This window comes from Mustelus asterias, chromosome 12 (assembly GCF_964213995.1).
Source record: "Mustelus asterias chromosome 12, sMusAst1.hap1.1, whole genome shotgun sequence".
NCBI lineage: Eukaryota > Metazoa > Chordata > Chondrichthyes > Carcharhiniformes > Triakidae > Mustelus > Mustelus asterias.
In genome coordinates, this window is record NC_135812.1 from 4,610,032 (window position 1) to 4,630,731 (window position 20,700).

Consider the following 20,700-nt stretch of genomic DNA (forward strand, 5'->3'; position numbering starts at 1 on the left):
TAACAGGATAGCCAGCATCAGGTCCTGTAAACCTAGAACATTACTGGCTGATATTCCAAGTCAGCTGGACTCGGACCAATAGTTTACAGAGTCTTAATTCAGGTTCAGGAGTCGATCTGGAGTTGGGCCTTAAGGTACAGATGATGCACTTTTAATGGGGACTTTTTGCAGAAGGAGCATCACCTCACTTTGTTGCTTTAAACCGGAACAAGGGTACAAGTTTTCAGATGCCGTCACTGTTAATCCTTAAACATTACAAATTACCTTTGAAGCAAATGTTGTCAGATGAAACACTGAGGAACTAAGCTGTCTTTGTCCCGGTCCTGATTGTTATCACAGGCCTGAGTGAACCTCGGACACAGTGTGGGAAAGGAGGCTGCTTTTCTCTTCCTACTTTTCCTCCTTTATTGAAAACAAATAAAACTAAAACATTCAATTCATTGGAAATGGTGCGTTCAAGGCTGTTTCTGGTTATGCTGAATCTAATTTTGCTGTTTCTTGGATTTGGATTCCTTTGTTTGGATTTTGCTGAGGTTATTTAAGTGGGTTTGATGTCTCAAAACATAAGAACAATTTTTTAGAAGGCATGTTTGGCTAATGCCCTTCAGACTGGAGCTGGAGATTTGATGCACCAATTTAATTTTGGTGCTTATAAAAATAAAACTTAGGAGGAAAAATAGAGAAGAGATTAAAGAAGAAAATATTTGATACGCACATTTAATATAGCAGCTATAGTATGTGATACTCCTAGAATCCTCACCTCCATTTATAGAATTAATTCTAGTAATCATCTGGAATATCATTCAGTCTTAACTCTTCCCTATCCCAGGCTGCTGAGTGTTTGAGGGAACAGAGTTCTATATCTATAGAAAAGGCTACCAGATCCAATTCTACCCTGCAGAAACAGCCTGGCCATGATTGCATTCTAAATGTTTTGATCAGCTGAGTGTGTTTGAGCCCACTGTCATCAGTCTGCCAGAGTACTGATTTGGGCAGGGGTATTCTAGGATTCATTTCCTAACTGTTGATGCTTTAGCATATTAGGGATGTTGTTCTAGTGCAATGTACCTGAGAGTCACAGGTGATTTTCTGTTCATAAGTTCAACCAGTTAGCCTGGGTGAGAGGCAGTTCCCCAGCAGGTGTTAACATTGAAGAATGCTGTAACCCAGGCTGTTCCAGCGAGTCTCTCGGCCAGCCTCACAGCATTTCAGAAACCATTGATGGAAACGGCCTTTACCTTGGGCGGGATTCTGCGGCTTCCCAGCCGCGTGTTTCTCAGCGGCAGGAGGAGGCGGGATTCTTTGGTCCCAGCGCTTCCTACTTTTCCCACTGATATCACCCCACCCGTGCGAGAGGGTGCAGTGCAGTGCCGGCAAGACCAGAGAATCTCTGCAGCATGAACGGCCGGATCTCCCAACTCCGAGTAACCCTACTTGTTGCTTTCAGTGGTGTTGCTGCAAGTTGAGGCTTGGTCAGAGTAGATCAGATTTCTGTGCCTGGCCGATAAATTGTGACACCCTGGCTTTTATTTTCTTTTCATGTAAACTTCAGGAATGCAAAGTCTGTGAGTGAGCTGGCTTTGCCACTTATTCCGTTAAAGGTGACTCCTAGATCCAAACAAAAATAATATAAAAGCATTTGAAATTGGAGGCTGCAATTGTTTGTTTTTTATTATTGTCACAAGTAGGCTTACATTAACACTGCAATGAAGTTTCTGTGAAAACCCCCTAGTCGCCACACTCCAGCGCCTGTTCGGGTACACTGAGGGAGAATTTAGCATGGTCAATGCACCTAATCAGCACGTCTTTCTGACTGTGGGAGGAAACCAGAGCACCCGGAAGACACTCACGCAGACAACGTGCAGACTCAGTACAGACTGCGACCCAAACTGGGAATCGAACCCGGGTCCCTGGCGCTGTGAGGCAGCAGTGTTAAACCCCAAATTGGGGGACCAGATACCTACTGGTTAGCTTTTTAAAAAATTAAACAGGGAGGCCATATTATTTTTTAAAAATAATTATGTTAGAATATCTTGATTGTAAGGTCGTAAGAAAGAGTATGCCTTTAAATGACAAAAACCTGCAAGCTCGGCCATTGCTTTTCACGTACAGTGAATTTTCAGAAACTGTTCTCCTAACATCATAAAATTGTAATAATTTCCACTGCACCTTTCTACACCTTAATATAACTTTGGGGACATTCTGCTAAGGTACACAACTGAAGTAGCATCCCATATTATATATATATATATTAATCAATTATATATTAGTGCTTGTACATTTTTAGTGTATTGCATCAAAAATTTCAAAGTGCTTCACACAATTGCTGTATTGTTTTCAAGTTTTGCCTCATTTTGTTCATGTAGTTCATGCAACAGGTACCAAAACGGCACAGTTTTTATGTTGCTATTTACTTTAATTCAAAAAAACCTTAAATATTACATCTAAAAACACGCATTGTAAGTAACTCCTGCATATAAGTGAGCTTTAATTTTTTTGTGTGTTTCCTGTTCTAACACTGACACAAATGACAAATCCAGTGGCTTGTTAGTAAAAAGCAGCCAGCAAACATCAATACAGAAATTCCAATAAAGGACTGGTTTGTTAAAAGTTACTTTGCCATCAAATGAATGGACTTGCAGTTCCCTTAAGTATGGATGAGAGATGGTGACAAAGGCTGAAGTTGGTCTTTAGAGACAGGCTAAATTCATTAAGAGTTTTCCCCTTCCTCTTTCCTACCTTTACTCTATTTGAAGCGTCATTATCTCCTTTCAGTCTGCAGTGTCTCCTGTTTCTTTTGAGAACCTTTTCTTGTTGTTATTTCTTCCTCACAAAAGGGGTGGCTGTTCTGGGGGGGTTGAGGGTGGTGGGTGAGCGGTTTTGAAATTTTAAGAACCCACTTCAGCCGAGAATTGGGCGGATTTGATCTGGGATTTGTGTAGTGTCCACACAGAAGGCTTTGGTTATTTAGGAGCCTAATCTTTAATACGCCATCCCCTTTGTAAAGAACAAAGATAGTATTTGGGGGAATTGTCAAAACAAAGGAAAACGAGTTTCTAAACCATTTAATTCACCGTTGCTAGTCAATTTTGAACGTTTTGGTTCCATTTTCAGCAGACGAATTCTCTTCATTGGTTTTTCTTTCTTTTGTATTTTTCCTTTTCATTGACATTTGGTCCCTGTTTGTTTTTGAAAATTTATTTCTCTTTTCCATTAAAATTATTGGTTGAAATATTCAGAAATCAATGGGGAAGCACACGTGTCATTATAAATATTTAAAGGAATCACCCATTATGGGGATCTTACCAATCAGCATTCTTAAAGTTAATTTATTAGTGTCACAAGTAGGCTTACATTAACACTGTAGTGAAGTTATTGTGAAAATCCCCCAGTCGCCACACTCCGGCACCTGTTTGGGTACATTGAGGGAGAATTTAGCATGGCCAAAGCACCCAACCAGCAAATCTTTCGGACTGTGGGAGGAAACTGGAGCACCCGGAGGAAACCCACGCAGACACGAGAAGAACGTCCAGACTCTGCACACACAGTGACCCAAGCCGGGAATTGAACCCGGCTCCCTGGTATTGGGAGGCAGCAGTGCTAACCACTGTGCCACCGTTCCTGTGTTGAGTTTTGTATAACTTGAGGACAGACCAGTAATGCTCCTCATGCCATTCCTTCATGGCAACTACCTCTGGGTTCCTATTTCCAGCCCATAGACTATTTTGTAACATTTTTAAAAATAGCTCCAAACTGAAAAATATTTAATGTCCCTTGTATCTTAAACATATCTGTTTGTGCAAAAATCCTGTTGCATTCTTAATCAGGAAAGTTGATTTCAACTTGGGACCAAAAGCTCCATCTTAACTTTAAAATAATCTCAGGGCTCAAGTATTAGTAGTTGTGGGAACGGCGGGGAGGGGAAGGAGAGGTGCTAGTGAGTGTGGTGGGAGGGGTAGAATTCATTATGCAGTAAAATGCCGCAGTCTGTGGATCAGGAGTGAAAGTGTTAAATGGATCCAGGCCAGATGGTGAAGTATGAAACAAGAATCAGATCTTTTCCTTGTTGGTAGGTTTATCCGCAGGATGCAACATCACAGACCTCTGTCTCCCAACTCAGCGTCCCAGCTGATTCTCTTTATGAGCATCCTCAATCCTTAATCAAACAATGCCCATCACTTGTGAATCTTTGACAACATAATCAACCAACCAACCAACCATTAACGTTGTGCTGTGTTTGTTGTTTGCAGGAAGGTTGCCTCACGCTTGTGTTTGGCACTGCACAGAATATAACTCTGGTGCAATGCCAACCCAAACTTAAAGAAAACTGTTTAGAGGACACTTGGAATGTCTTTGCACATTTCCTTTTGGAACATGTTGCAACGTGAACTTGCTTACTGTTTCCAGTATTTTCTGCCTTTGTTTAATATTTCCCTCAATTTTACGTTTTTGTTCACTTAAAGTTTAATGACTTGCATGAAAGCACTGGCACTTGTGCAGAGCTCTGTTTGGCTGCGTGGTTGTTTTCAGATTGTGGCGACACTGCAAGGCTGCATTTATTGCCTGCTCACAATTTCCCAGAGAAGGCCAGGCGTCCTTCTGAAGGAATTGTTTACTTGGGCCACAGAGTCTGGACTCATATGTGAGCCAGATTGAAGAGGTGACGGCTTTCCTTTCCTTTCAGACCATCAGTGAACCAGTTCATCACTTTGTCAACCCCATAAATGATCAGATCTATAGAATTCAAATTATCATGGTGGGACTTGAGCCCGCCGCCTCCGATAATTGTATTATTATAATCAGTGATAATTGTATCACTGCCATGACAAAGGTATAGTGTTAATGACACTGGGCTAGTAATGTAATCATAGAATCCCAACTGTGCCGAAGGAGGCCATTCGGCCCATCGAGTCTGCACCGACCACAATCCCACCCAGGCACTGTAATCCCACATACTTACCCTGCTAATCTCCCTGATACTAGGGTCAATTTAGCACGGCCAATCAACCTAACCCGCACATCTTTGGACTGTGGGAGGAAACCGGAGCACACGGGAGGAAACCCACGCAGACACGGGGAGAACGTGCAAACTCCACACAGTGACCCGAGGCTGGAATTGAACCCTGGTCCCTGATGCTGTGAGGCAGCAGTGCTAACCACTGCGCCACCGTGCTGCCCCAGAGGGACAGGCTATTGGTGGCTAGTTGGTGGAATTTAAATTCAATTAATAAATATGAAATATAAAACTAGCCTCAGTAATGGTGCATGAAGCTATCATTGATTGTTGTAAAAACCCATCTGGTTCACCTTTTGGGAGGAAAATCTATCATCCTTACCTGGTCTGGCCTCCAGTAACGTGGGCTTTTTTTTGCACAGACTGTCGTACGACTGCGACTCGCAGCTCGCTGTAAAAGCCAGCATCATTCCCTACCATTTACTCGCTTGTTTAGCACTTAGATTTTTTTTCGTAAGATCGCACCCTAGAGCTTTTTGGTGGCAGTTAAGATTCTGGTTGTGGAATAAATGGATTTTGGTTCAATCACACTGGACCCAGAAATGTTCTCTTCTTGTACAGCTTTTTATTATTGCAGAACTGCAGTAGTGTAGGGCTTGAGATAAATTCACAGCTTTGCAACCGATAAACTCTGGTGTTTTCTGAGCAGAGAAATTCAGTGTACAAAATCCAATCTAATTTATTAACTTGTACATAGGGGATCAATTATTTCCCTTGCTTGGCATTCACTCTTTCCGTATTATAGAATCCCTACAGTGCAGAAGGAGGCCATTCGGCCCATCGAGTTGGTACCAATCACAATCCCACCCTGGCCCCATTTACCCTGCTAATCCCCCTGACACTAGGGTCAATTTAGCATTGCCAATCCACCTAACCCGCACATCTTTGGACTGTGGGAGGCAGTTCACAGGGAAATGTGCAAACTCCACACAAACAGTGTCCCGAGGCCAGAATTGCTGTGAGGCAGCAGTGCTAACCACTATGCCACCGTACCATCCTATTGAAGACTAGGAAATTAAATCCCTTGTTTTGCAGAGAATTTATGGTCCAGCAGTAACAATTACATTTAATGTACTTCAAGATACATTTGCCCCAATCAGTTGTATTTCCATTTGCATTAGAGTTAATCCATTGCCTAAGGTGAATTGATGGTTAACACATTCCAATGAAATATTCTTTCAATAAATTTTAATATCGTGCTTTGCTGCTTGCATATTACTCTACCCCAAGGTGAGTTTGGTGAAAGGGCTGCCATTTACTCACCCACCCAAGGAGGAGATACCACCACCTGGCCTCTTCTGCCCGATTCAATCTGGGCTGGAAATCTGTACTCACTGAATGTTATCAGCCAGCCCCCGCTAGTATTCCCCAGTGGCAGATGGGGGAATCTCGAAAAGCAATCCTCATCTGGTTGCTTGTGGGCTTTCAAGGGGAGGTCCCTCATTGTCAGGCACTCATCAAACGTATCATGAGGTCCATCACGCAAACCAACCTCCCATCCATTGACTCCGTCTACACTTCCCGCTGCCTCGGCAAAGCAGCCAGCATAATTAAGGACCCCACGTGCCCCGGACATTCTCTCTTCCACCTTCTTCCATCGGGAAAAAGATACAAAAGTCTGAGGTCACGTACCAACTGACTCAAGAACAGCTTCTTCCCTGCTGCCGTCAGACTTTTGAATGGACCTACCTCGCATTAAGTTGATCTTTCTCTACACCCTAGCTATGACTGTAACACTACATTCTGCACTGTCTCGTTTCCTTCTCTATGAACGGTATGCTTTGTCTGTATAGCGCGCGAGAAACAATACTTTTTACTGTGTGTTAATACATGCGACAATAAATCAAATCAAATCAAATCAAACTCAATATCTAATGGAGGGAGGCGGCATTAGAAGTGGGAGAGGCCCATTTAAAGTCACCCCCGCTCTTACTGCTGAAACTCCACCCACACACTCCCGCAATCCCACCCACTCACTCCCCCTTCCACCCTTTTCACCTGTGGCCTGGGTCCCTCGCTGACCCTGGCCTCAGGTGGCAGCCACTGCCACCCAGCGGAGATGCCAAGCTCGGCACAGCTGCCAGTCTCCAATTGGTCAGCAGTGTTTGGCGGCAGGAATTCTAGCCCCGGGGTCCTTGATTGAGAAGGGCCACCGCTGCGCAGTTAAATAACCTGATTGCCACTTAGTTGAGCGGTCCGTCCTGAAAGTGGGCCACAGAGGGACGTGGTGGCCCTCCAGCCAGCCCCTCACTGCCTAGATTAAATTTCATCCTTGGTACGTAAATTCTGCACTTAACATTAAAACATGTCATATTTCCTGCCACCTCTCTCACTTGTTGTTAAATGGCCAAGATTCTGAATTGTTTCATTATTGGATCGAGAATTTTTCTCTTTTCTTTACAGTTTTATTTATTTATTTATTCTGCAGACCATTCCACTTGTAGCTTTGTTCTGAAAAGTTTTCTTCTCCCCAGTAAGACACCATGAGACAGTGACTGCAAATTTCACTGCTGTTTTTTGTCTTTGAAGAGCGAATGGCTTTCTATCATAATACAATAGGTATTATGTTACTGTGGTTTGAGTTGTGTGCTCCTTCTTCCTTCCTTAAAGTCTCTTAAGAAGCTAAAGATAACTCTTGGCAAGCTCCGGGGATAATAAACATCTGTCGTACACTTTCTATTAGTTGTCTTTCCAACCAAAGCATAGAAGCTTGGAGAAAAATAACTTGGAGTGAATTTAACCCTTCTGAGGATGACATCTAATAGCTGGTTTACTTTGGTAATATTTTTAGCATGGCCCCTCCCACCTGACCCCAAACCCCACCACTGCCACTCAGCATTGTGAAGGAGGTGAACATTGCATCGTTCAGTGAAGGACTTGATAGCTCTCACTGAAACACATGAAATAGGAGCAGAAGTAGGCCGTTCAGCCCTTCGAGCTTACTCTGCCATTCACGAAGATCATGGCTGATCGTCTACATCAACACCATTTCCTGCATTATTCCCATATCTCCTGATGATTTTAATATGGAGAAATTTATCGACCACAGTCTTGAACATACTTGGTGACTGAGCCTCCACAGCCTCCTGGGCAGAGTTCCAACAATTCACCGCTCTCTGAGAGAAGAAACTCCTCATCTCAGTCCTAAATGGCCTGCCCCTTATTCTGAGAGGAGGTCTCCTGGTTCTAGACCTCCTCCCCACCCGAGGGGAATGTCCTTCCTACACTCACTCTGCCAAACCCTATAAGAATGAGGTCACCCCTCATTCTTCTAAACTCCAGAGAATAAAGGCCTACTCTTTTTAATCTTTCCTCATAGCACAATCCCTCCATCCCAGGAATTAATTTACTTAACCTCTCTTGCACTCTCGCTGTGGCAAGCATATACTTCTTGAGGTGGGGAGTTGGTTTAGCTCAGTTGGCTAGACAGCTGGTTAGCGATGCCAACAGCATGGGTTCCACTCATGCCGACTCAGGTTATTCATGAAGGCTCTGCCTTCTCAACCTTGTGCCTCAGGGGTGGTGATCCTCAGATTAAATCACCACCAGTCAGTGTCTATGGTCATCTGGGACTATGGTGACTTTATTTCCTGAGGTAAGGAGACCAAAACTGCACACAATACTTCAGGTGCAGTTTCACCAAGGCTTTGTATAATTGCAGTAAGACACCATTCCCTTTATACTCAAATCCTTTTTTAAAAAAAAGACCAACATACTATTTGCCTACCTAATTGCTTGCTGTATCTGCATGCTAGCTTTCAGTGCCTCATGAACAAAGACACCCAAGTCCCTTTGAAGATCAGCACTTTTCAGCTTCTCATCGCTTCAGAAATATTCTATGGCCTGGATTGCATGGACAGGTTCCCTCCACGATCCCGCCCGCCCTGATTCAGATGCAGTTCTGCAATGGGACAGATAGAATCTCAGATGAGAAGCCAACCCATGCCCCTATTAAGGCTCATAAGTGGTCACTTAAGGATCTTTTCCTGCCCAACTGCAATTTTTAGATTGCTAGGTGCTGGTTAGATGAAAGTGATAAACAGAAGTCTTCAAATTGGATCTTGGGTGGGTAAGTGCAGGGGGCCTCAATCGGAAGGCCCCTTCAAATTTGGGGCACCCTCCCCTCAGAGCTCCGTCCCTACACCCCCTCACCTCGGCCTACCCCCGACACCGAGGTTGCCCTCTTCGTGATCCCTCAAGGCATCCCCTACCCTCCTATCCCCAGATCCAAAGTACAAAGAACAAAGAACAGTACAGCACAGGAAACAGGCCCTTCGGCCCTCCAAGCCTGTGCCGCTCCTTGGTCCAACTAGACCAATCGTTTGTATCCCTCCATTCCCAGGCTGCTCATGTGACTATCCAGGTAAGTCTTAAACGATATCAGTGTGTCTGCCTCCACCACCCTACTTGGCAGCGCATTCCAGGCCCCCACCACCCTCTGTGTAAAAAACGTCCCTCTGATGTCTGAGTTATACTTCGCCCCTCTCAGCTTGAGCCCGTGACCCCTCGTGATCGTCACCTCCGACCTGGGAAAAAGCTTCCCACTGTTCACCCTATCTATACCCTTCATAATCTTGTATACCTCTATTAGATCTCCCCACATTCTCCGTCTTTCCAAGGAGAACAACCCCAGTCTACCCAATCTCTCCTCATAGCTAAGACCCTCCATACCAGGCAACATCCTGGTAAACCTTCTCTGCACTCTCTCCAATGCCTCCACGTCCTTCTGGTAGTGCGGCGACCAGAACTGGACCCAGTACTCCAAATGTGGCCTAACCAGCGTTCTATACAGCTGCATCATCAGACTCCAGCTTTTATACTCTATACCCCGTCCTATAAAAGCAAGCATACCATATGCTTACCTGAAATGCGGTCCCGGGACTTAGGCTCAGGCATGGCACTGCAGTACCTCTTCTGGCCACTGTAGTGCCGTGCCTGGAGGGGCTCGAGTGTTGTTAGATCAGCCATCTAATTGGTTGATAGCTCTCCAAGGAGGGATTTCTGCCCAAGGGTGGACAGAAGCTCCATCTGCTGCCAATCGATGCTCAATTCAGTGTAAAATGGCAGTGGGCTTGTCAAGTTGGCAGGGGTATGTTCCCTCCTGACTCTCAGGATAGCGGGTGCCAAGTGTTTGCCATCCTGAAGATTCAGCCCTATATTTCTGTTTTTCCTAATAAATTGGGGAATCTCACATTTCTCCACATTGTATTCCATCTGCCAGTTTTTTGACAGCTCACTTAGCCTCTCCAAATCCCCCTGGAATGTCTGTGCATCCTCCTTATAACTCACTTCCACCTAGCCTTGTGTCATCTGCAAACATGGAAATATTACACTTAATTCCCACATCTAAATCATTGTTATAGATTGTGAATAGTTGGGGCCCAAGCATTGATCCTTGTGGCACCCCATTAGTCACGGCCTGCCGACCTGAAAATGACTCACTTATTCCAACTCTCTATTTTACGACTGTTAACCAGCTCTCAGTCCATGCCAGTATATTCCACTCCCAATCCCATACGCTCTAATATGTTTACTGACATCTTATGTGGGAGTTTATCAAAAGCTTTCTGAAAATCTGAGTATACCTCATCCAGAGGTATACTTAGTTTCTGCTATTCTGCTAGTTACATCCTCAAAATATCCAATAGGTTCATTAAACATGATTTCTCTTTCATATATCCATATTAACTCTGCTAAATCCTACCATTACTTTCTAAGTGTCCTGCTATCACTTTCTTTATTATAGATTCAAGCATCTTCCCTGCAGCTGATGTCAGGCTAACAGGTCTGTAGTTCCCCATTTTCTCTCTCCCTCCTTTCATAAATAGTGGGTTCCATTTGTTGTTTTACACGTGTTGCAAAACACATTCTGTTGTCCTGAAATACTTACAATTGGGTATGTCAGCACCCAGTAAAATAAAAATCTATCTATCCACTTTCTCCATGGCAGCATGGCACATTATCATTTCCGAATTCCCCTCCAAGTCCCACACCATCCCGACTTCGATATGGATCAACTTTCCTTCATTGTTGATGGGTTAAAATTCTGGAACTTTCTACCTAACAGCACTGTGGGTGTATCCACAGCAGTTCAAGAAGCAGATCCACCACCAACTGCTCACAGGCATTGAGGGACAGGGAACAAAAGCTAGCCTTGGCAGTGAATCCCAAGGAGGAATAAAAGAGAAGTAAGGAGGTAGGGATTCAAAGATTTGCTTTTGCAGAGCTCATCCACTGTGTGCCAAGGACATGCCCATTTAGGATCTGAATCATTTTATAAAGTTAAAGTTTATTTATTAGTCACAAGTATGGCTTACATTAACACTGCAATGAAGTTATTGTGAAAATCCCCTAGTCGCCACATTCCGGTGCCTGTTCGGGTCAATGCACCTAACCAGCACGTCTTTCAGAATGTGGGAGGAAACTGGAGCACCCGGAGGAAACCCACGCAGACACGGGGAGAACGTGCAGACTCCACACAGACAGTGACCCAAGGCTGGAATCGAACTGGGTCCCTGGCGCTGTGGGGCAGCAATGCTGCATTGCTCTTAAGTGATGTGATTGATCACAGCCACAATGAAAACAATGATCTTTCTCTACACCCTAGCTATGACTGTAACACTACATTCTGCACTCTCTCCTTTCCTTCTCTATGAACAGTATGCTTTGTCTGTATAGTGCGCAAGAAACAATACTTTTCACTGTATCCCAATACATGTGGCAATAATAAATCAAATCAAAAACATGCAGTGTTCATATGTTAATCAGTGAGGTTGCTTGTACAAAAACGTAATGTGTATGTGTGACTGTTAGTAACATGTGAATAGTGAAGAATATGTGGACCTTGTTCTCCCTTTAGGCAATAACACACTCAAGTTTGGCCTTGGATAGATGTATGTGAAGCTTAATTTTAAAACTTTGAAATTAGAGGCAATTCAAGTACTGAAGGTATTGGGCTAATACTCTAATTATTACTAGTGGATCCACTTCAGGTAGTAATAAACACAAACTCCAAAATGCTACCTTGAATACATCTAATGCAGTCCCGCCGGGGACCAGTAAAAACGCTGTGGTTGTCAGTTTAAAATTTCTGCAGTACATAGCAATATAAACATGAATACCAAAGCAAAAGGACGGTGGCACAGTGGTTAGCACTGCTGCCTCACAGTGCCAGGGGCGTGGGTTCGATTCCCGGCTTGGGTCACTGTCTGTGTGGAGTTTGCACGTTCTCCCCGTGTCTGCGTGGGTTTCCTCCGGGTGCCTCGGTTTTCTCCCTCAGTCTGAAAGACGTGCTGGTTAGGTGCATTGCCCCAAACAGGCGCCAGAGTGTGGTAACTAGGGGAATTTCACAGTAATTTCATTGCAGTGTTAATGTAAGCCTTGCTTGTGACTAATGAATAAACTTTATCCTATTAAAATCGAGAATGCTGGAAATATCCAGCAGGTTAGGCAGGATCTGTGGAGGGAAAGTCAGAGTTTAACATTTTGGGTCGATGACCTTTTGTCAGAAGTTTGTCAGAAGATAGGCCATCGAAGCTGAAGCATTAACTCTCTCTCCACAAGTGCTGTCTGACATGCTGAGTATTTCCAACGTGTTGTTTTTATGACCAATATACAATCTGAACCACACGGAGTGGTAGTTTATTGTGCTGAAGGAGTTAAGCATCCCAACTGAAATAAATGTTATATTTAATATTAAAGAGAGGTTTCTCAGCAGCCCATTGTTGAGGAGATAGTTTAATTTCTTGGGCAATAATTCTTTTTTTTTCCCTCTCTCTTTTGCAGGCAAGCTGAGCAGCCAGGACAGTTACAACAATTTCACAAACAACAATCTAGGAAATCCGCGGCTCTCGCCAATCCCAACCCTGACGATCGTCTTGCCCCTGGCACAGATCAAACAGCCCATGACACTGGGAACCATCACAAAGCGTACAGGGTAATGTATTTTGACTTGAGTTTCCAGTATGATTTTAATAACACAAGAAACCAAACAGATTAACATAAAACATATGTATAAGCACTGCTTACCCTTGCTCAGTATATCCACATGCAAATTGAGTAAATGGCAAGGTCATCTTTAATGCGTTCTCCACCATCATAAACTTTACTAGACCTGTCTGCGCACTGCACCTGTCCCTGTGGTGTTGCTGCCCTGATAAATTAAACAGGTGGAATGAGTGCAGGTGGCACCTTAAGGGAAGCCCAAAAGTTGCAGCAGGGAAGTTGAGAATAGATGATCTGCAGAGTATGCCAGTTACTTAAAAAGAACGGCAGGGTTCAATTAATGCTGGGGCAGTGGCAAATGCATCATCAGTGTAACATGTGGCAGTTAAAAGAAAAAGACATGCTGGGATAAAATATAGTGTGTGGAATAGACTGCCAGGAGACGGATGGTGTCAAAAGGCAGCTCGGTAAATTATAAGGTTTAGAGGTTGGAAAATAATGTGCTATTTTTTTGTTTTGAAGTTTGGAAGCATCCTCATTGACCCCCAGTGGTCTTTTCTTGCCACATACATCCTCGTGCTTCCATCCGATTTCTCCTTCACCCTGCCATCATAGGCGTGTACAATAATGCAAAATAAAAATCCGTATTACACAGTAGCTTGATCAGCATCTGGTAAGGGAAAGAGAGGATGAGTTAGGATTTCACCACAGAACTGTCACCAGAACCCAGTTCCAACGGAAGGACGACAGCTGAATATTTATTCATTTTCTTCACTTGGCAAAATGAACATTGATGCTGTGGTCGTCAGTTTGAAATTCCTGGAGTACATAGCACATGGACCCAAGCCGGGAATCGAACCCGGGTCCCTGGCTCTGTGAGGCAGCAGTGCTAACCACTGTGCGGCCCTCTGGGCTCTGATGAAGGATTTATGCCAAAATGTTAGGCGTTCTTTTGTTAGTTATGAGAGCAGGAGCTGTTAAAATTGCAGGGTTTCGGATTAAAAACACCAACTTGTGCAGTGAGGTGGCCTGATAAACTGCTGGGTGAAGCTTGGAACTCCTCATTTTCATGGATTTCCAGACACTATGGTGGCAGTACGGGGACCATTTTTGCACTGGATTTGTTGTACACTTAAAAATAATTATCCAAGTGTACCAATGTGTAGGAAGGGGAGAAGAGAGGATCGTGGCTAAACACTTGCACATTCAGCTACTTACTCAATTCATAGAAACTCTACAGTACAGAAAGACGCCATTCGGCCCATCGAGTCTGCACCGACAATGATCCCCCCAGGCCCTACCCCTGTAACCCCACATATTTACCCTGCTAATCCTCCTGACACCAAGGGACAAATTAGCATGGCCAATCCACTTAACTCGCACATCTTTGGGCTGTGGGAGGAAACCGGAGCACCCGGAGGAAACCCACGCAGACACGGGGAGAATGTGCAGACTCCACACCCACAGTGGATCCAAGCCGGGAATCGAACCCAGGTCCCTCGCACTCTGAGGAAGCAGTGCTAACCACTGTGCTGCCCTCTGGGCTCTGATAAAAGATTTATACCAAAATGTTAGGCGTTCTTTTGTCAGCTATGAGAGCAGGGACTGTTAGAATTGCAGGATTTTAGATTAAAAACACCAACCTTCTCACAGGTTTTTTTTGGAACAGGGCTCAGGCCTAAAAGATCAGTCAGTTAGGCCATGCCCACCATGAAAAGAGGATTTAAAGGGGCCATCCAGCTGTCAACAGTCGTCCAGAGGTCCACGATAACCATTGCTGCCTTGGAGTTCATTACTCCAAAATTGTATTTTATTGGCAGCAGTTTCCAGAGCCATGATGTAGGATATTGGCGGTTGGTGAGGCAAAGATGTCTCTCTTTATTGGATCATTTCAGATTGTTTCGGAGTGAAGTGCAGAGGTTGTTTAAGTTGCTCTTACCGGGAAGCAGAGGAAAGTAGCTTAGTCACCTAATGACAAGTTATGTGATATTTTCCGTTTCACAGGTACACACTCACATACACACACACACGCATGCACACACACATGCACACACACAGACATGCACATATACACACATGCACACACACACAATATTATTTTGATTCTTAATGCATCTGCACGGTAGTGTCTGCTTCACTTAGTTCATAGTCATCCTTGCTTTGTGTCAGTTGGTTCAATTCCCACTCCAGGATTTGAACACCTAATTTAAAGTGTAATACTGAGGGAGTGCTGCATTGCTGGAGACATTAGCTTTCCGATGCAACTTTAATATGGGCTTTGTCTAGCTACTCAGATGGATGTTGGAGACCTCATGACCCGACTGAAAGAATGCGGAGCATTTCCATTGTACGGACTAATGTTACTTCCTCAACCAACACTAACAAAGACAGAACAAACAATTATTTCTCTGACTGCTGTTTGGACGATGCCTCCATGGAGGAAAAGGGTGTGGTGAGGTAGTGGAGTTTGGACAATGAGTTCCAGAGTATATGGACTCGGTGGTTGAAGGCACAGCTGCCTCTGGTGGGGTAAAAGGGCAGGGGTTGTTGGGGGGAGGGGCAAGGGGCTGGTAGGGATACACATAAGGCCGGAGCTTGAGGAGCAGAGAGTTCCGGGAAGGAATAGGGCTGGAGGAAGTCAAAGGGATGGAAAGAAATGGGGCCATGAAGGAACTTGAGACAGCAGTTTTATAAGGATGTGCTGGGGGATTGAGAATCAATGTAGATCAGCAACAGGGGAGTGATGGGTGAGCAGGACATGGTGCAGGATGGGATTCCGTTAGCGCTGGCGACCATGGAGAACAGGGTGGCCATTCAGGAGAGCATTGAGTCTAACGGTGGCAAAGCAATGGATGAGAGTTTGAACAGCAGTTGGGCTAAAGCAGGGAAGGAGATGGGCAATGTTACAGTGCTGGCAGTAGGAAATCTTTGTATTAGAGATATGTTTAAAGTTTATTTATTAGTGTCACAAGTCAGCTTACATTAACACTGCAATGAAGTTACTGTGAAAATCCCCTAGTTGCCACACTCCGGCACCTATTCAGGTGCCGGAGTGTGGCAACTAGGGGATTTTCACAGCAACTTCATATGTACACTGAGGGAGAATTTAGCATGGACAATGCACCTAACCAGCATGTCTTTTGGACTGTGGGAGGAAACCGGAGCACCCAGAGGAAACTCACGCAGACACGGGGAGAACGTGCAGACTCCACACAGACAGTGACCCGGGCCGCGAATCAAACCCGGGTGTCGGAAGCTGTGAGACAGCAGTGCTGACCACTGTGCCACCATGCCGCCCAATATGATATGGGGATAGAGCTCAGGGTTGTATAGGACATAGGGTGGCTGGAGGGTCTCATTCAGCCTGAGACACAGGCTGGGAAGGAAATGATATCAATGGCAAGATTTCAAAGTTTGTGGCGGGGCTAAAGAGAGTAGCTTCAGTCTTTAGAAATTCCTTCCAGGTGAAGGAAGACAGGAGGAGTGGAGCAGGTGTGAATTGTTGCAGCCGCAGAGGTGGGTTTCATTGATATGTTTGGAGGTTGATCCCACATCTTCAGGTAACATTGTTGACAGAGATGCAGAGGAGAAACCTCTGAAGAAAAAAAAGAGTTTATTAACACTGACATTAATGCCAATTATAAACTCAATTAAGGGCGCATTAATGTTTCCGATGAGTGTTTTTTTCTGTTTATCATTGCAAATTCTCCACTGATGCCGATTGACCTGAAATGGAATCCTTTGAGGTCAATTTGTGAGGAGAGTCTCCTGCAGGCTCAGGATAGGGTCTAAAACTTGTGTCCTTCTTTTTCCAGCCAGCGCTCACTGCTAGCAAGGTTCTGCATTGGGAGTGGAACCTCATTAAATAACCCCCTTTGTATCTGATAGGCATTACATGTGCCGAGCTGCATCATTGCAGTAATGCTTAAATTTATATAGCAACTTTAATTTGTTAAAATGTCCCAAGAGGCTTTAGTGAAGAGTTATGGGACAGTATTTGACACTGAGCCACATGCGGAGATATTTGGATAGGTGACCAAAAGCTTGGTCAGAAAGGCAGGTTTTAAGGAGCATCTTAAAGGCAGATAGAGAGAAAGAGATTCGGGCAGGGATTTCGAGAGCTTAGGGGCTAGACGGCTGAAAGCACAACTGCCCGTGGTGAAAGAATGAAAATCAAAGATGCTTGAGAGGTCAGCGCTGGAGGAGCACGGAGATCTTGGAATGTTGTAGGGCTGGAGGAGGTTACAGAGATAAGGAACGTGAAGCCATGGAAGGATTTGAAAGCTAGGTTGAGCACTGCAGGGCCAAAAGGGCAGAGTGAGAGTGAAAACTTCAGAGATTGACAACGACTTGAGCAATCTATTCTTGAGCCATGTGAGCCCTGTCTCCCTAATAGAGAAACTGCATGTAAAGACTGTGCCTGTTCATGGATGTGATACTAATCTCTGGCAGCTCTTAAGCAAAGAGCTCTAGGGGCAACCTTCAGCCAGCACTGCTGTCTGTGGCAGCCAAGGTAACAGCAGTTCTCAATCTTTTAAGGCTGAAATAGTGATATCGTATGGTTAACATTAATTCAGTCCAGCAATGTCAGACAGCTGTGATAAGGAGTGGCACCTAGTCTTAAGCCTCTGCCACCTTGCATAATTCTCTATGATACAACATGAGTAACTGACTGTGTCCACACTGCTATTTGAATACTATCCAGCAATGCTATGAATTCAGGTGCCAAGTTGACTCGTTGCCCGAACTCCAGTGCATGTTTCCCACTGGCAGCTCAGTGTTTCAGAATCACTAGTTTAACTGTGACTATCACTTTGTAGTTTGAATTAATATGTTCTTAAGCATCTTCTGCTAAAATTGATGGAAGCCATTTTAATAAAAACCAAACCAGTATTATTAGAAACCAACCAGATTAATTAAGTAGGCAGCCTTAATGTTAGACAGTTAAAGGATAAGTAAATCATTAATAGGTATGTTAGAAAGGCTGGAACTGTAATTTGGAACACAAATATTTATAACTTTTATAATTATAAACATACCATTAACACTTGATATTTAATGCACTCTTACACCGCAGGCCAAAGAATAAAGAGATAACATGAATGTTAACGTTGAATAGTAGGAGGACCGAATAGACCCTTGTCTAAGAGACCTCAATTCCATATGAGCTATGTTGACCAATTATTGGTTGACATTTAAGCCTACCTCAAGGTAAGAGATATAAAGGGTGATTCTCCCAGCCCACTGCGCTGCTTTTGTAGTGCAGCGGGCTGGGAGGCTTTAGCGGAGGCCGTTTCACGACTCCCCACTGGGAGCCACAGCTTCCACGCAGCTCCGGCAACCGATTTCCAGTGCCGTCAGCTGAATAAATTATTCAGATAGGGATGCAGACTCGGGACTGAAGTCTCCGGGCCCACTAGCATCTGCCCCACCGCCAGGAGTGGGTTCACTATCGCTCCCCACTTGCGGGGAGCTGGCGCCTGACCCCGCTGGAGTGCAGGGGGCAATCGAGGCCCCCCAGAGGGGGTGCACCGGGGGAGGGCTGCCCCCTGGGCATTGCCACCTTGGCAGTGCCAGCCTGGGCCCCCAACTGCCCAAGGGGCAAATGCCAATGCCGGGGGGCACCTTGACACTGCCCACTGGGCATGGGGCAGTGCCTAACAGGCGGGGGACTAATGGGGGTAGGGCCTGATGGGGGCAGGGCCTCTGGAGGGCATTCGGTGGAGTCCCACTGCCAATCCGCACTCTGGGCTCAGTGACAGAAGGAGGAAGACCAGCGATCGGGGCTGGCCAACGGGTTGGGGGGGAGGGACAGGAAATTCCTGCCCAAGATCAACAGACATTTCTATTGTCAGCCCCTCGCCCGTTCCGATTCAGTGGTGGGCGAGGCAGTAGGGTTCTGGCGATAGTTTGTGAAGAAGCATTGTCTTAAAACTGAGACGACATGTGTAATTAGTTAAAAACCAATGGTTAATTCTTATTTCATTATTGATAAGTTGTAGACAAATTGGCTATTTTCCAACAATTGGCTTAGGTGGACTTTCAATATGTAAGGTATTGAAAAGAGGTCTGGAGAAGCCATTTTGTGTGAGGAAGGCAGACAGGAAGAGGGGCAGAGGCAAAGAGACAGAGAAAGAACAAAGAAAATTACAGCACAGGAACAGGCCCTTCGGCCCTCCAAGCCTGCACCGACCACGCTGCCCGACTGAATTAAAATCCCTACTCTTCCGGGGACCATATCCCTCTATTCCCATCCAAGGCAGAGAGAGATGTGAAGAAAGGTGTGAAGAGAAAGATGTGGGTTGCGAGGGTGAGAGAGATGTTAACGTGAAGCAGAGAACGAGAGGTGGTGATGTTTATGGAGAAGTGTTGAGGGCTGTTTTGATATTGTCATTTCACGACTTGATCCGAGAAGGATGGTGAGAAGTCAGCTTCGTGGTCTTACTCCCATTGTCTTCCAGGTCTAGTGAACACTCTTTATTGCAAAAGAAATTAAATGGCACAAGGAATGGAAAAGAGGATGGTTTGCAGCATTTCTGAGACTTAGAATATCAGACTGGGTGATATAATCAAACTGAGACCTGGGTTTATATTTGGGCTATTTTAATGGGATAGTGATCTCCTCTCAGAGGATTCCGAAAATGTAAATGTTTTCGAAAAAAGGGTGAGGGATCAAATTCTTGACCTGTAAGCCTTACTTCCACTATTGGGAAAGTGTTTGAAAGTATTATGAAGGAGATAATATAAGTAAGTGTCTTGAGGGTCAGCATTGTTTTAGGAGTGAGAGTTCATTTATTTATTAATACATTGGATTTCTGTAATTTTAACAGATAATGGAGAAACGGAAAGGCCTCTAAGTAAGCAGCCCATCTTCAGAGCCGTAGAACGCCAGTTTTATGCCCCTGCCAAAACTGAATTTTATTATCTGTCTGTAGTTCAGGAAGGCATATGACACTGTTCCATATAACAGGTCCAAGGTCCAGCCCATGGGATAGATGGACATACTTTAAAATGGATTTGCAAATGGTTAATTGCTAAACAACAATGTAAACCACAGACAGGTATCTGATCGACAGCCATTTACCGATAGAGGGCCACAATGTCAGTGTTGGGGCTATTGTTTTTTTTAAATTTTTATAAATGGTTTCGGGGAAGAAGTTATGTCCAAATGTGCAAAAATACCAAATTAGGAGCAGCAACGATTGATGAATATCAGTACACATAATTTAAAAATGATCTTGACGGATCCCAATCTGTTGGGGAAAAGATGGCAGATGCAATTAATCGTAGCGCAATAGGTGTAGAAGGTTATTGCAGGTTTAGATAGAGTAGACAAAGAGGGGCTGTTCACATTGACTCTTGATGCAGGAAACTAGGGGGAAGGTTTAAGGTTTGGGCGAGGAATGCAGGGGGGGAATGTGAGGAAGCATCTTTTTCAGTCGCGTAATGACCTGGAAGATGCTGCCGAAGAGGTGCTGGAAGCAGAGACGATCGATGATTTAAAAGGAAATTAGATTGCCACTTGAGCAAAATAAACTTATAGAGGGCTATAGAGATGGAATTAGGGAATGGTTGCCTGGGTTCCTCTACAGAGGACCAGTGTGGATTTGTTGGGCCGAACAGCCACCTTTTGTGTTGTAATGACTTTACAGCACAATACCTATTGTGATGGTGAAACCACAGCTCGTTCTTTAGTCCGTAGAAGTTAGTTTTACAGAGAAGCAGACAATAAGAAAGGAAGT

At 44.6% G+C, this 20,700-nt stretch overlaps 1 protein-coding gene across 5 annotated transcripts in view; it reads left to right on the forward strand.

Annotated features, from left to right (window-relative positions):
* The window catches only part of bcas3 (BCAS3 microtubule associated cell migration factor), a 915,564-nt gene that overhangs the window by 403,484 nt on the left and 491,380 nt on the right, over positions 1-20,700 (forward strand). For all 5 annotated transcript variants that reach the window (XR_013499066.1, XM_078224612.1, XM_078224615.1 and 2 more), the window contains exon 16: positions 12,800-12,950. Coding sequence is in view for 4 of the 5 variants with exons in the window: in XM_078224612.1 (XP_078080738.1) it covers positions 12,800-12,950 (151 nt within the window). In the remaining variant the exon portion in view is untranslated. The remainder of the gene's footprint in view (positions 1-12,799; positions 12,951-20,700) is intronic.